At 29.5% G+C, this 13277-nt stretch overlaps 1 protein-coding gene and 1 pseudogene across 2 annotated transcripts; one reads left to right on the top strand and one right to left on the bottom strand.

Annotated features, from left to right (window-relative positions):
* Nucleotides 1-1083: 1083 nt before the first annotated feature.
* LOC111277608 (putative LRR receptor-like serine/threonine-protein kinase RKF3 pseudogene) lies at nt 1084-2996 on the bottom strand (annotated as a pseudogene).
* Nucleotides 2997-5349: 2353 nt separating this feature from the next.
* RBK2 (ROP binding protein kinases 2) lies at nt 5350-11713 on the top strand. Of its 2 annotated transcripts, none has more exons than XM_022863576.2 (9): nt 5350-5603; nt 6938-7050; nt 7155-7520; nt 7727-7978; nt 8064-8218; nt 9651-9730; nt 9806-9941; nt 10025-10174; nt 11328-11713. In XM_022863576.2, the coding sequence occupies exons 1-9, from the start codon at nt 5596-5598 to the stop codon at nt 11496-11498; spliced, it is 1431 nt and encodes a 476-aa protein (XP_022719311.2). In that variant the 5' UTR covers nt 5350-5595; the 3' UTR covers nt 11499-11713. The 2 variants fall into 2 exon arrangements, with proteins under 2 accessions (XP_022719311.2, XP_022719310.2); XM_022863575.2 differs by lacking the exon at nt 5350-5603 and adding an exon at nt 5750-5986.
* The last annotated feature ends 1564 nt before the right edge of the window (nt 11714-13277 follow it).

Below are 13277 nucleotides of genomic sequence, written 5' to 3'. Positions count from 1 at the left end.
ATAAATATGTGTTTATTTGAGTTAAAAATACTTCTATGTATATAAGTATATGTTTGTTTAAATTGAAAAAACTTTATAAGAATATAAGAAATTGAAAGGGTTTACAAGTATTAATTGTTAAGTTATTCATATGATTTATATATTTATAATTTTTTACAATTAGTAAATATTTTATTTTTCATCAGTGGCTGTAGATCAATTAGATCGAATCATATTAAATTATTATTTTTTATATAATTGATTAATTATTTGATTATGCTTTTATTAATGTGATTGGATTGAAACTTTTTGGCGGATGATAAGTTTATTGTGTGAAATAGTAACGATTTGTCCTTAACAGCAGCAAGCAAGGATTATGGCAATAGCTTTGCCTTCTTTTTTTTTTTCCAACTTTTGGCCCTTGCCCACAGATTTTATGTCACCTTCTCCATTCGTTATCTGTTATCAAATCAAAGCAAAGCATCTAAATTTCATGTATTTGAACAACCTCATAAGATGTAATTTTGTTTAACATAAACATAATCAGGTTGATAATAATAACATCTCAAATATTAAAATTATAATCTCTTGAATTGTCATGTTCATCATATATTATAAGATGCAGCTGTAAAGGCAACTTGGCATCCAAAAATTAGGAAACGACCACTTTATTGAAGCTGTCAATTGATTGAAGTCCTTCCAATTATGGTGCCATAGAAGAAAATAATAATAATTATTACGAGGAAAAGCACCTGTAAACCTTTCTTATTCTTAAGCTGCGGCTTCTTTTGTAATATATATATGCTGGTGACGAAGTGAACGCTATATTCAACAATCTACAAACAGGAAGACCAATTTGATTTTGTGAAAGTAAAACAAAGTGTATGGAAGAAAGATAAGTATTGGGTTTAAGTTTAACCTTTTATATATGTTGTTAGTCTGGTCAAGTATTTAAAAGAAGTACTCTTTCACTAGAAGATTACAATAGCTAATAAAATCATTGTCAGTTTTAAAAAAGGAATACTAGTGAAAAAAGGAACTTTATTTTACAAAGAAATCCTTAATTTGTTTTTGAAAGAAATACTATAACGAATACTACAAGAAATAAAATTCAACTTATTCAAGGAATTATACACTGATAACCTCAATAATACAAGGATCAGGGCAAGCCCTGGGAACTGAACAAGCTGAATGAAAAACCAGTTTGGAAAATTTTCACAATCTGATTCATTGTTGGCCTAAAAGATATGTAATATCGCAATAGAGCTAAGAACAGCAATTAATACATAGTGTTCCATAACTTCTGGCAATCCAATGTCTGGCTTGGCATGCCTTGTTCAATAACATCTAATGCCCTCCCTTGTTCGACAAGTTCCCAGGCCCTATCTGTCAGTTGGAAAATCTATCCATCACTGTTGGCATTTGCCTTTTTGCCACTCAAAAGCTCCTGAAGCACAACCCCAAAGCTGTAAACATCATTTTTTTTTTCTGTTAACTTGCCGCACAAGGCTTATTCTGGAACAACATAGCCTAGAGTTCCAGCTACTCTCGTGCTGAAATGTGTCATTCCTTCTGACTTGATCTTTGCCAGGCCGAAATCTGCAACTTTTGGCTCAAATGCCTAGTCCAGAATAATGTTCTTTGATGTCTCTGTGAGTAATAGCAGGATGCAGACCGTGATGCAACTAAGCTAAACCTCCCACAGTTCCAAGGGCTGTCTTCTGACGAACAGGCCTAAACCGAAAAGATGATCATGGAGGCTTCCATTATGCATCAAATCACAAACAATGATTCTCTGATGGCCTTCCAAAGGAACTGTTGGAATTACAGAACCTCTTAAAGCAACAAGATTGACATGTTTTACACTTGCAATGACTTCTGCTTCATGTACCAAGCTTGCATCTCCAGCAACAGAACGATTCTTCGATCTTTTTTATTTCAACTTCAGATCAATCAGGTCCCGTTATAAATATTCCCATATCCAACCACCAGTTACATTACATACAGTCATTGCTTATATAATGAGTTAGCCAAAAAACCTGGAAAATAAGGAAAATGGTGTTTTTTTATATTGATAATTGGTCTCCATTGGACCAAATGTTACCCCAATTTAGGAGTAATTTGGGCTATGTCCAATTAAGCTCAATTATACACTTCAAGAATCTTATGGCTTTGACCAATTTTATTTCAAACTCAGGCCTCTGGATGGGAAAGCCATGGGTTTGCTCTACTTGGCCATTGATTTAATTGCCTAAATGCTTGGGTCATCATATCTGCCTATAGTTTTTTCCTTATTATGAAACAGATGAATGATGATCAGAAATACTAACCCCTCATTGATCTTTCTTTATTTCAACCATAACTTTCATTAGTTTTATGAGATTCTACTTTATGTTACAGAAAAACAGTTATGTCGTCTCCTTCGCTATCCTTAAAAAAGACCATCGAAAATACAGTTTATACATATGTAAGATAGTTCACATCAATTGGACATAGAGCCAGGTTTCCCACGTTCTCACATTTAAAGCTTGTTTATTGTTCTTATTTCTTCATCATTGTTATACAATAAGCTTGGTGGTAAACTATAGTATATATTTTTTTTGTTACAATTGAAATTCCAAGTTGAAACCTTAATTTTAAAGTTGTTTTTAGTATTATTAAACTAACAGTACATATATAATATCTAATTTTCTTCGTTTTCAATTCACTATTTTTTCAAATTCAAACTATTACGACGTGTGTAACATATAAAATCAAGCTAATTGATTTGCTCAAAAAGTTAGGTTGAATCTCTCCATCATAAAATGGTGATATTAAAATTTGATTGAAAGATGAGAAGAGGAAAGACAACAACAATATAATAAAACTCATGAAAAGCCACTAACTGTTTTGTTAGAGGAAAACAACGTTGTCTTGACACCAACGCTAGCTTGTTTTTTCAAAACGTTGTTGTCATGGCAGTACCCAACACGACATTCTAACCTTCCCCTTCTGATGGTGACCATGTGCCCTTCCATGGCTGATTTTGCATTGAAACAGTTAGTAGAGTTTCAAAAAATGTTTGATCCCCTTCAATCTAAAATTTTTATTCAGATTTGATTTTATCTCTATTATTTATACTAATAACAACATCATTGTTAAAGATTTTAATCGAATTAATTGATCAAATTAATTTAATTTAATTAATCAATAGATCATCGAAATAATTTGAATTAATTAACAAAAATAATTATAAAAGAATAATGATTTTTAATTAATTCAATTAAAAAATTAAATTAATCAAAATATAATAAAATTCAATATAAAATAAAAAATATATAAAATGGACTATTTTATTTCATAAGTTATTAGAGTTTTAACATAATATTTGAGTATTTAAATATTTTGTTGGATAATTTTATTTAATTTGTTTAAAACATGAAAAATTAAAAGTTTAAAATATAATTAAAGTTAAATATATTTATTATTCGATTAACCGAAAAAATTAATCAAATTAAACGAATTAAATTTATTAAGTTAATTTTTAAAATTAATAATTTCGAGTCAATTAACTAAAATAAAATAAAATAATTCGATTAATTCAATTTTAAATAATTCAATTTAAAATTAATCAAACTGATCGAATAAATACCTCTAAATATTGATGAATATTATTTTTTATACCGCTAGTGTGATTTTTAGAGTATGTAACAAATGATGCTATGAACTAAATGAAAACAAGAAGAGTTTGTATCACCTCGAAACAACAATACTATTTGAATTTGATATATTTATTCATCAAATCATTCTGTGACTTCGATTAAAGATATATCTTATTAATATTTTTGTTGATATGTTATTTATAATATTACTACATTAATTATTTTAAGTAAACCTTAATAAAGTATAGGATAACCTTCTAAAAATTTAAAAACTCTATCAAATATGTACGGAACAATATTTTATGAGTGGAGTTGGAAATTTTTTTTATACAAAAAAAAAATTTTTTCAAACGTTCCATAGTTTAAAAGAACAACAAACAATATATATAAACTAATATTAAAAAAAGGTTATTGTATAATAAATGTTGATTAATGTCTATTTACTTGTTTTTGTTTTCTTCTTAAAGAAGGGGCAAAGAAGAATTATATTGCACTTATCAATTCACGTTTTCTTTCATATTTGATGGCAACGTATAGATATAATTTATATATTTATATCGTATAAAATATTAAATTTTAAATATTTATAATATATTTTACATGAAAATTATATATCATAATTCATGTCAACATAAAAAATTTTATTTTATTAAATTCATATATAATTATTATTATAATTTTAAATTATATTATTTTTATATTATATTCATATTAGTTATATTTTAAATTATCAAATTTAAAATTAATATTTCAAAATGGTTTTATTATTGGTATGAGTATCTCAATCATTAAAGGAAAAAAGGTTTGTTTTAAGTATACAACTCAATGCTTATTTATGAAGCATGGGCATATAGTAAATGCCCACAACTGCTAATATTATTATACTTTATTAGTGTGTATTTTTACATGTACAATTTTTTTTAATTTAAAAAAAAATACAAATAAAAATTTTGAGTGAATAAATACATGCATCTATTATTGATGACTTAAATGCTCAGGTGCTCTTTTTTTTTTTTCCTTTAATTCACATATAAAAGTAAAGAAAAAGGTATCTTTCCTTTAAATTAGTCGTGTTTATGTGTGAAGGTTTGAATAGAAGTTTTTAAATGTGAGTTGGGTTAGAAATATTATTTTTGATAAAAATATTTTTATTTAATTTTAATTTTAAAATATATTTATAAATATTATTATTTATTTTTAATATTTTAAATAATAACAAATTTAAATGAGCATAAATAAATGAATTAAGTCAAATTTTGGACAAAATTCTTGAGTATCAAAAAAGTTTGGTCCAATTCCTAATTCAACCTCATTCTTGAACACATATACTTTAATCAAGGACATTCATAATTTGATTTTAATCGAATTGATCAATTAAATTGATTTATTGATTGATTATTTAATTAATTTTGATAATTAATAAAAAAATTTTAAAAAATTTTAATTTTTGATTAATTTAATTCAAAAATCGATTTTTATCAATTAATCAAAAAAAATTAATGGAACTAACAAAAATTCAATGAATTCATTTTTAAAATTAATAAATTTGATTTAATTAATAAAAATAAAATTAAATAAATAAATTTAATTTTAAATAATTTTATTTAAAATTAACCAAACTAATTAAATAAACATCTTCCTTTAATATTTCAAGTACCAAGAATTTTATTTACTTTTGGGAAAACAAAAACATAGAATTAAGAACTGTCTCATTTAAAACTTTTGTAGTGCAAATTGCAAAACATGAAATTTGCTGAAAGAACTTCAAATTTTGTTTTTCAGCGGAAAAAAAAAAAGAAAGGGAACTTTTACTTTCGGTCCTTCTCACCGTCTGATTGCACAGTTTTGAGCGTTTAAGGTTGAGAGGAGAAGTCGCTGCAGAGCTTTTAACACATGTCACCAACCCAGCACAGCAAACCAACGATTCTTGCGGACTCATGTAATAGAAAAGTGGGAAACAAACAAACCAAAGTTAATGCAAAGGTTGGTTTGTATAGCAAGTACTTTTACTTCCTTTAGAAAATAAAAAGAGAAAGTAATGAAAAGATTTCCATGTATAGCTATTTTAAGTATCAAATTGCCTTTTTTCAGGGTCTTTGAAAGAAAACAAGAACAAACAACTTTTTTTTTTTGGTGGGGTCAAAATTATGTACTAAAGAACAGGGCTTTAATGTTATAGAAACCACTACAACGCTTGTTTTGTTTGTTTCGTGTCTCTCTCTTTCTCTTACTTGCTTTGCTTTGCATTGCTTTGCATTGCTTTCTCTCTATCACATTGTCATTTGGTTTAGTTTGGTTTGGTTTATTTTGCTTGTTTTGAGAGTGTTCATGGCCGATGATAATGACTATAAGCATGCTACTTCGAGGTATGTATTTGTTTTTCTTCATGTTATCTCATTTGGGAATTTTTTTTTTTTGTGTTGTTCTTTCTTTTTGTTGTTAATTGATTGTTAGCAAATGATTTCTTTGTTTTCTCCTTCATGTTATATTGTCTGGGTATTTCTTTTTTTTTTTTTTCTAAAAGTTGGTTCTTTTTTTTTTTTTTTTTGCTGATGTTTTTTGAATGTTGGAATATTGGTTGTTGTTGTCCCTCTTCATGTTATCTCATTTGGGTATGCCTTAGTTTTATTGAAAGTTCATTGAATGTTAGCAAATGAGTTCATTTTCTCTTTTTACCAAATGTTTGTTGAATGGTGACCAATGATTTCTTCTATTTTGTATTTAGAAAAGATAAACAAATTGTAAAGAATTTTTTTACTCTCTTTCCTTTTTTTATTTTTTTCTTCTATCTGTTGTATTACAAAGAAAATTGTTAGTTTTGATTCTATTTTGTTGTCATTTCGGGCTTTCTGTATAATCATGTTTGATACTTGTGAGTTTCAGCTTATCAATTTGAGGGTTTTTCTACACGCACCATATATGGAAGACAAGTACTTTTGGTTATGTTCCTTCTTTATAATGTTTCTCATTTTCATGTTTTGTTTTATGGAAATCTTGTTAATGTTTTTACATCTTGGTATAAAATTTTCTTTTTCCTCTCTCTTTTGGATTAATCTAGTTTATGGCTATGTTCTTTTTAGCTTTTCAAGTTTTCATAGGTCTGATGATGAATTCCACTTTGGCTTGTATTTTGTTTTATGTCATAAAAAAGAATTCTATTTTGGAAAATTTAGCAAATCTTTCACCAATTCTATCCTATAATTGTCTTCCCAAAACAAAGTACTTACAGATATGCTGAAACAAGCACAGACTCCGGTTGTCGGTTTTATTTGGGTTTGACTGATTATTGATTTGTTATGGCCATTGATTTCTTCCAGTGAGAACTGCACAGATTCTGACAACAGGCCAGGGAGGAACTCAGAAGATGTGGTTATTCAAGCAAGACATAAAAGACAAGGGGCTATATTTTCTTCATATTCATCAGCCCATGGTAGTTTTCTCTGTCTCTCTGTTTTGTCTATGAGCTATCTGTTTCTTGTTTGGTGCATATGTTTCAATAGTTCATGCTCTTACCATTCTCTTATTCTATTGAAGAATTAGGCGGCCTAAACACAGAAAAGGAGAAAAAAGATGGATCATCTCCTAAAGGAGTTATAGAAGCCTGTTTAGGATTGGGATTGGAATCCGATATGACTTCTCCTGATGAGAGCCCCAAGGCAGAAATTCGTTGTACACATGCAGGAGCGTTTTCTAACTGGAGAAAATTCTTTAAATTATGGAAAAGAAGACCAGGAAAGCATTTAGCTTCCTTTCCCCCTCTTACTGTACCAAAGCTATCAAGAAAGAGCAGCAGGAGCACAAAAGAGAATCCTGTGCTGAGAGATTTATACAACTTCAAGTCTTCTTTAAAGAACTTCAGCCTACGTCAGCTCCAAGCTGCAACAAACAACTTTAACCCAGGTATGCAATTAATGTCAAGACATAGAATACTTGCAAAAACCATTTGAATATTTGGCCCACTTCTATTCCAGAATTTGGCAGAATTATTATTTGCTATCTCCTTAATCATGAGAAATGGTAAGTGTGCTTAATGAAACTGTTATTACAGAAATATTATGAAATTGATTTAGTGATGTAGATAACTATAAGGGTTCGATTTCTTGTAGAGAACATAATTGGAAAGGGTGGTTATGCTGAAGTCTACAAGGGTTGTTTAGAAGATGGAAAGCTTCTAGCAATAAAGCGGCTGACAAAAGGGACACTTGATGAGAGGACAGCTGGTTTCCTATCTGAGCTTGGAGTTATAGCCCATGTAAACCATCCAAACACTGCTAAGTTGATTGGGTGTGGCATTGAGGGTGGAATGCACCTTGTTTTTGCGTTATCTACATTGGGAAGTTTGGGATCAGTTCTTCATGGTTTGTTCCTACTCTGCATTGTTTTTCTCAATTCATTATTTCCTTAAATTTAAGAGAACTTTTTTATGCTTTTGACATTATCCAGGTTCAAAAGGTACACTAAATTGGAGTAAAAGATATAAGATTGCTTTGGGTATAGCAGATGGCCTCACATATCTTCATGAGACTTGTGAAAGGCGAATTATTCATAGAGATATCAAGTCTGATAATATTCTGCTTACAGAGAACTTTGAGCCTCAGGTACTTTCAAGCTTTAAAATTCAAAGGATACACCAAATGAGATGTTTAAAAACCAAGGGTTGTGAAAGATTTGCAAGAATGCAGAGTGTACAGAACCGCGAGCGCGCATCTGTATATTTCATGATACAAAGAAATCATGAAACTAACATGCGGAGACAAGAAGAGAATGCTTTTCCTTGTAGAGTGCTAGAACTAATATTCTGTAAGCTGGGTACTTATGGTTATCTATGTGAACTAGGTCCTATAAATTTTTCGAAATATCTATGCATACTTCCAGTTTCTCCAACTATATGACTTCTGATTACCTTTGTTCACTTTCTTTTGTAGAACATAATTTACTTCTCCTTGCCATTTACCTACTACATTGAAATAATGGATAGTTAGGAGAAAAAAAAAGAATATTATATTGATACAAACCGATCGAAACTATTGTCTCCCTCTGATCTTTAAACATAAAGAATGCTCCCCATGCATACCAAGTCTTTAGTCTTTACTAAGTACTTACTATGTTCACAAAATCTACAACTGTTGATAACATCCCAAAATGAGAAAAATATAAAATCTAATGAATACATAGAAATGAATTACATTGCTTGCAGAGACATACACAATCACTAGGTTAATTTTCAAGAATCTAGAGTTAGAAATTAGGATCTTTCAATTGCAATATGGGGAAAAAAAAGGAAGAAAAACTCAGTATAATTAACAATTGCTATGTTCTAAAATCTTAAATTTTTCAAAGCCATAAAGAAGCCAATTTAATCTCCTAATACTAACTTGTTTTCTTTTCCTCAATGACTGGCCAAAAAATTTAAAATTCTTTGCGTTGCTATCCTAGATTTTTGGTTGTTATACCAAACACTTCTGTTAAGCTTAAGCACAAGGTGAGCCTTGTAAGGTATAAGCCTTGTGCAAGCCTTAATCTCTGCGGTATAAGTTTTGCAATTTAAATGGAGCCAATGAGATGGCTCAAATAAGCCTCAACTTAAGGAGTGAAGCATATGTGAGATATTGATTCCATTCTTCCTTTGTGCTCATTCTGCATGTGCCTGCAGTTAGGATGAAAGTTTTAGATTATTATATGTCATGTTTTTGTTATGAAAATCAAGTATTTTGACTCAATATCTTGTCGAGAAGTATGCAGGAGTGTAGTACTTTCATTGCCTTTTCGATCTGAAAATTGTTTCCATTGTTTTCTTTCCAATGAGCGGCTAGCATCTATAATTTTATTTTTGTCAACATATATGAGTAGGATCTACCAATAATGGTGGTGATTATATCTGTCCTTTTATTTTTTTGAAATTTTGTGACAGATGTTTTGTAAAGCTCCTAATGATCTGTCATCGTAAATGTCAACTGTCCTTTAACATTTGTATTATCATTTCCTTTGTCCATTTTGTTTATTGATTACGTCAGCCAATTTGTCATTCAGATTTGTGATTTCGGCCTTGCCAAGTGGCTACCAAGACAGTGGACTCACTACAACGTGTCAAAATTTGAAGGCACTTTCGGGTTTGAAAGCCATATCTATATTGAGTTAATAAATACTTTTTTCATAATGCTGACGCATTTGTTTTTGAGATGCAGCTACTTTGCTCCTGAATACTTCATGCACGGGATAGTTGATGAGAAAACTGATGTCTATGCATTTGGAGTTTTACTTTTAGAGCTCATAACTGGACGGAAAGCTTTAGATGATCAACAGCAAAGCGTTGTGATATGGGTACATTTCCTTAGGAAGAATTTGATCATTCCAACCATATCATAATTGTAAAAAATCCTTACTTACCCTTGTAATTCTTATAGGCAAAGCCTCTGCTTGATGAGAACGATATTAAAGATCTTGTAGATCCTTCCCTAGGTGATGATTATGATGAAGAGGAGGTGGATCGCATGGTTTTAACTGCCTCTTTGTGCATCGAGCAGTCTCCTATTCTTCGTCCTCAAATGAGTCAGGTTAGTATTAGATTTAGAAGGTTTTGAATATTTGTTCACTCTTTTAAGAAATTAATTAATTGGAGCAATAAATATGACATATCCCTATATAAATGATGAGTAACACATTATTGGTTAATGTACGCTGCAAGTAAGATTAGGAAATGAAAATATGAACTTTGATCTGATAACTAACATGTCTGTTTTGAAAGGTTTGTGCATCATCTCATTTAATTTGGAAAGCAATAGTACTTTTATGATTTAATTCTTTTTCGTACTGATGAATCATCGATTCATTCGAGAAAGCAAGCCTGGTGGTTCATTTATTTCTGACATGCTGATCTTGTTTGCTGTTACAAACAACACCAAACTATATTTATCAATTGCATGTTTGTCCAAGTTCAATGGTAGTATCCTATTAACAATAACTTGCTCAGCGGTAAAATGAACCAGCAAGCAGTAGGAAGAAAGAATGAAACTATTGTTAGAGACCTAAGGACAATAACCCTTTCCTTTGGTATTCTTGCTTTAGGATTTTTCTCAAAGTTGGTGTGGAACCTGGGAGAGTTTAGAGGTTTATAACTGCTAGTAAAATGCTCTATGTGATAGTGTAGAATTTCATTAAATTGCTTAACTGAATCTTAAAGTTCATTTTGAAGATGAGCTGACCTTGTTTTCTATTTAGCAATCAAGTTGAGCATGGTTCTAAAGAACCTCCTGTAGGAAGTTCTCTTTGCAGTTACTACCAAGAAAGTTCATCCACCTCCACTTGCTTGTGGCATCTGTTTCGTTTATGATTACTTCTGGTTAATTTCTCTGAACCATCTTAAATGAAAATGAAGTAATTTTTCCTTCTTTAGGACATCTGTGTTGAAACCCAGCAAATATAGCATCAAGAATATCTAAATCACAAGCAACTATATCTCAGCCTACAAATCACTTTCTGCTTCCAGAAGCAAGAAAAGCAATGACATGGTCTATGACTCATGCTTTTCGTTTGTCCTTAATTTATTAATGGCCAATCATATGTTGAGCTTTATCGAAAATGAAAGGTCATTAATCCTCTTATTCTAGATCACCCTTGTATTTCTGCATACTCAGGATAATCATATTTTATGTAGTTTTGCTGCAGCAAATATATGATAACAAGTTAACCAAGTTGTTTTCAATGCAGGTCGTGATACTGCTGAGAGGTGATGAATATGTAGCAGACTGTTTTAAAGAATCCCAAAGGCGATCCATCCAAAGAACATACTCGAACGAACTCTTGGATGCACATGAATACAACTCTACGAAACATCTAAGCAACATCAATCGACTCCAGGAGATTGCTTTAGGTTCTTAAAAGCTAGTTAACTTCTTTCAAACCATAAGGTCTTTTTAAGTATGAAGGTTTGCTGGAATACTGTTTGCCATGGCATTTGGAAGCATTGGTTCTTACTCCATGAAAACCAATTCAAAGCTCTTCCAAATTTCATGTGAAACAGTTTGCTTCTGTTGGTTTTTTTTTTCAATGTATATTTAAGGTTCGGTGTGAAACTTGTAAGGAACTAGAAACTATATATATGCAAGAAACAATTTTGAACAGAGTAGAATGTTCAATTTGGATTAATTTGAAGTTTTGAATGATTGATGTTATGGACAAAAAACATGAAGAGATACCCCATAAGAAACATGTTATACCACATTTTAAGGTTGTCTTGACCAAGTTTAGAAATGGGGTTGCTTTGGTTTGGTTTCTTCAATTAGTGTTTTGAGTAAATCAAGGATTATTCATGATGATATTTTGGTGATTAAATGGAAAGAATTGAACATCAAATCAATGCTGAATTAAGCAATCAATGTGAAATGATCAATCCTTATCTTCTTTTCCCAAGGTATGAAAAATTGTAATATATTCTTTTGAAAATAAATACTTCCCAAATTCTCGTCAAATTCTAAAAGCACAAGCAACCAATGATTGAAATTTCCAAGATATCCATGTAATGGGTGTTTTATTAGCACTTTTGTTATTTACGGTAAATTTAATAATTTAAAATATAATACAATAATATAACACAAATATAATATAAATAATATTTTAATAAGAGTTATATATAAATATAACAAAATTAAAAAAATATATTTTATATTTTGTATTGACATAAATTATAATATATGATTTCGTGTAAAATATGATACAAATACATAAATTTTAATTTTTTATATAATATAAATATACGAGTCAAATCTAATTTATAAAAATTATAATTTAACAATATTGATATTTAAATTTTATTCACAAAATAATATATCTTTTTTAAAAAATTTATAAATTAATAGAATTAAATTTTAAATTTATAAGAATTTTAATTTAAAAAATATAAAGTATATTAATTATAAAATATATACCATTACTAACATTCAAATTTCATAAAAAAATGTGATAAAAATATTTAAAAAAAACAAACAAAAATTTGAAAGACAAGTTTTAAATGACAAGTAAGATCGAAATGGCATGGAGGAAATGAAGCTGACACGTCAAGTTAGCATAATCTCTTTGAGCTGTTTGGTTTGGTTTTCTTTTGGAATTTTATTTAATTTTTAGTTTTTTTTTTTATTTTAATTATTAATTATTGTTCTCTCTCCAAATTTGTATGTGAAAGTTAACGGCTGACAACTGTACAAATCTATCCCCGCATTTTGTGGCTCCGCATCTCCCTTTAAGATATTCTCGCCCTTGTCGTAACGTAACCGATCTTCCCCTTAACTTTTCATTTTTTCTTTCTTGCCCCTGAATTTTCTTTCACTTTTTTCATTTTCGTCCCTTTTTTTTTTAATCTTTTCATTTGATCACCAATGAATTTCATAATTCCGACATCGTGTGCTCATTTTTTTTTGTCAACAAAATTGGGCTTGACTTTCATGTTACCAAGCGTCAATTATTAATTGGTTGATACACAGTTTTAATAAAATTGTTCCACTTTTTTTTTTTGACCAATATAAGTGAAACAAGAAGAATAAGATTTCACAATTAAAAAATTAAAATTTTTTTAAAAATAATTAATGTTTATAGTTTTATCAAATTCTAATGTAATAATTAATTAAAATTTAAAAATTAATTTTGATTAAAAAGTGAAGAAAC

The sequence above is a fragment of the Durio zibethinus genome, chromosome 7 (genome assembly GCF_047325235.1).
Source record: "Durio zibethinus cultivar Kanyao isolate XHJ-2024 chromosome 7, ASM4732523v1, whole genome shotgun sequence".
Classification (NCBI taxonomy): domain Eukaryota; kingdom Viridiplantae; phylum Streptophyta; class Magnoliopsida; order Malvales; family Malvaceae; genus Durio; species Durio zibethinus.
Note: the sequence above shows the minus strand (reverse complement) of the source record. Positions and strands in the feature narration are given on the sequence as shown.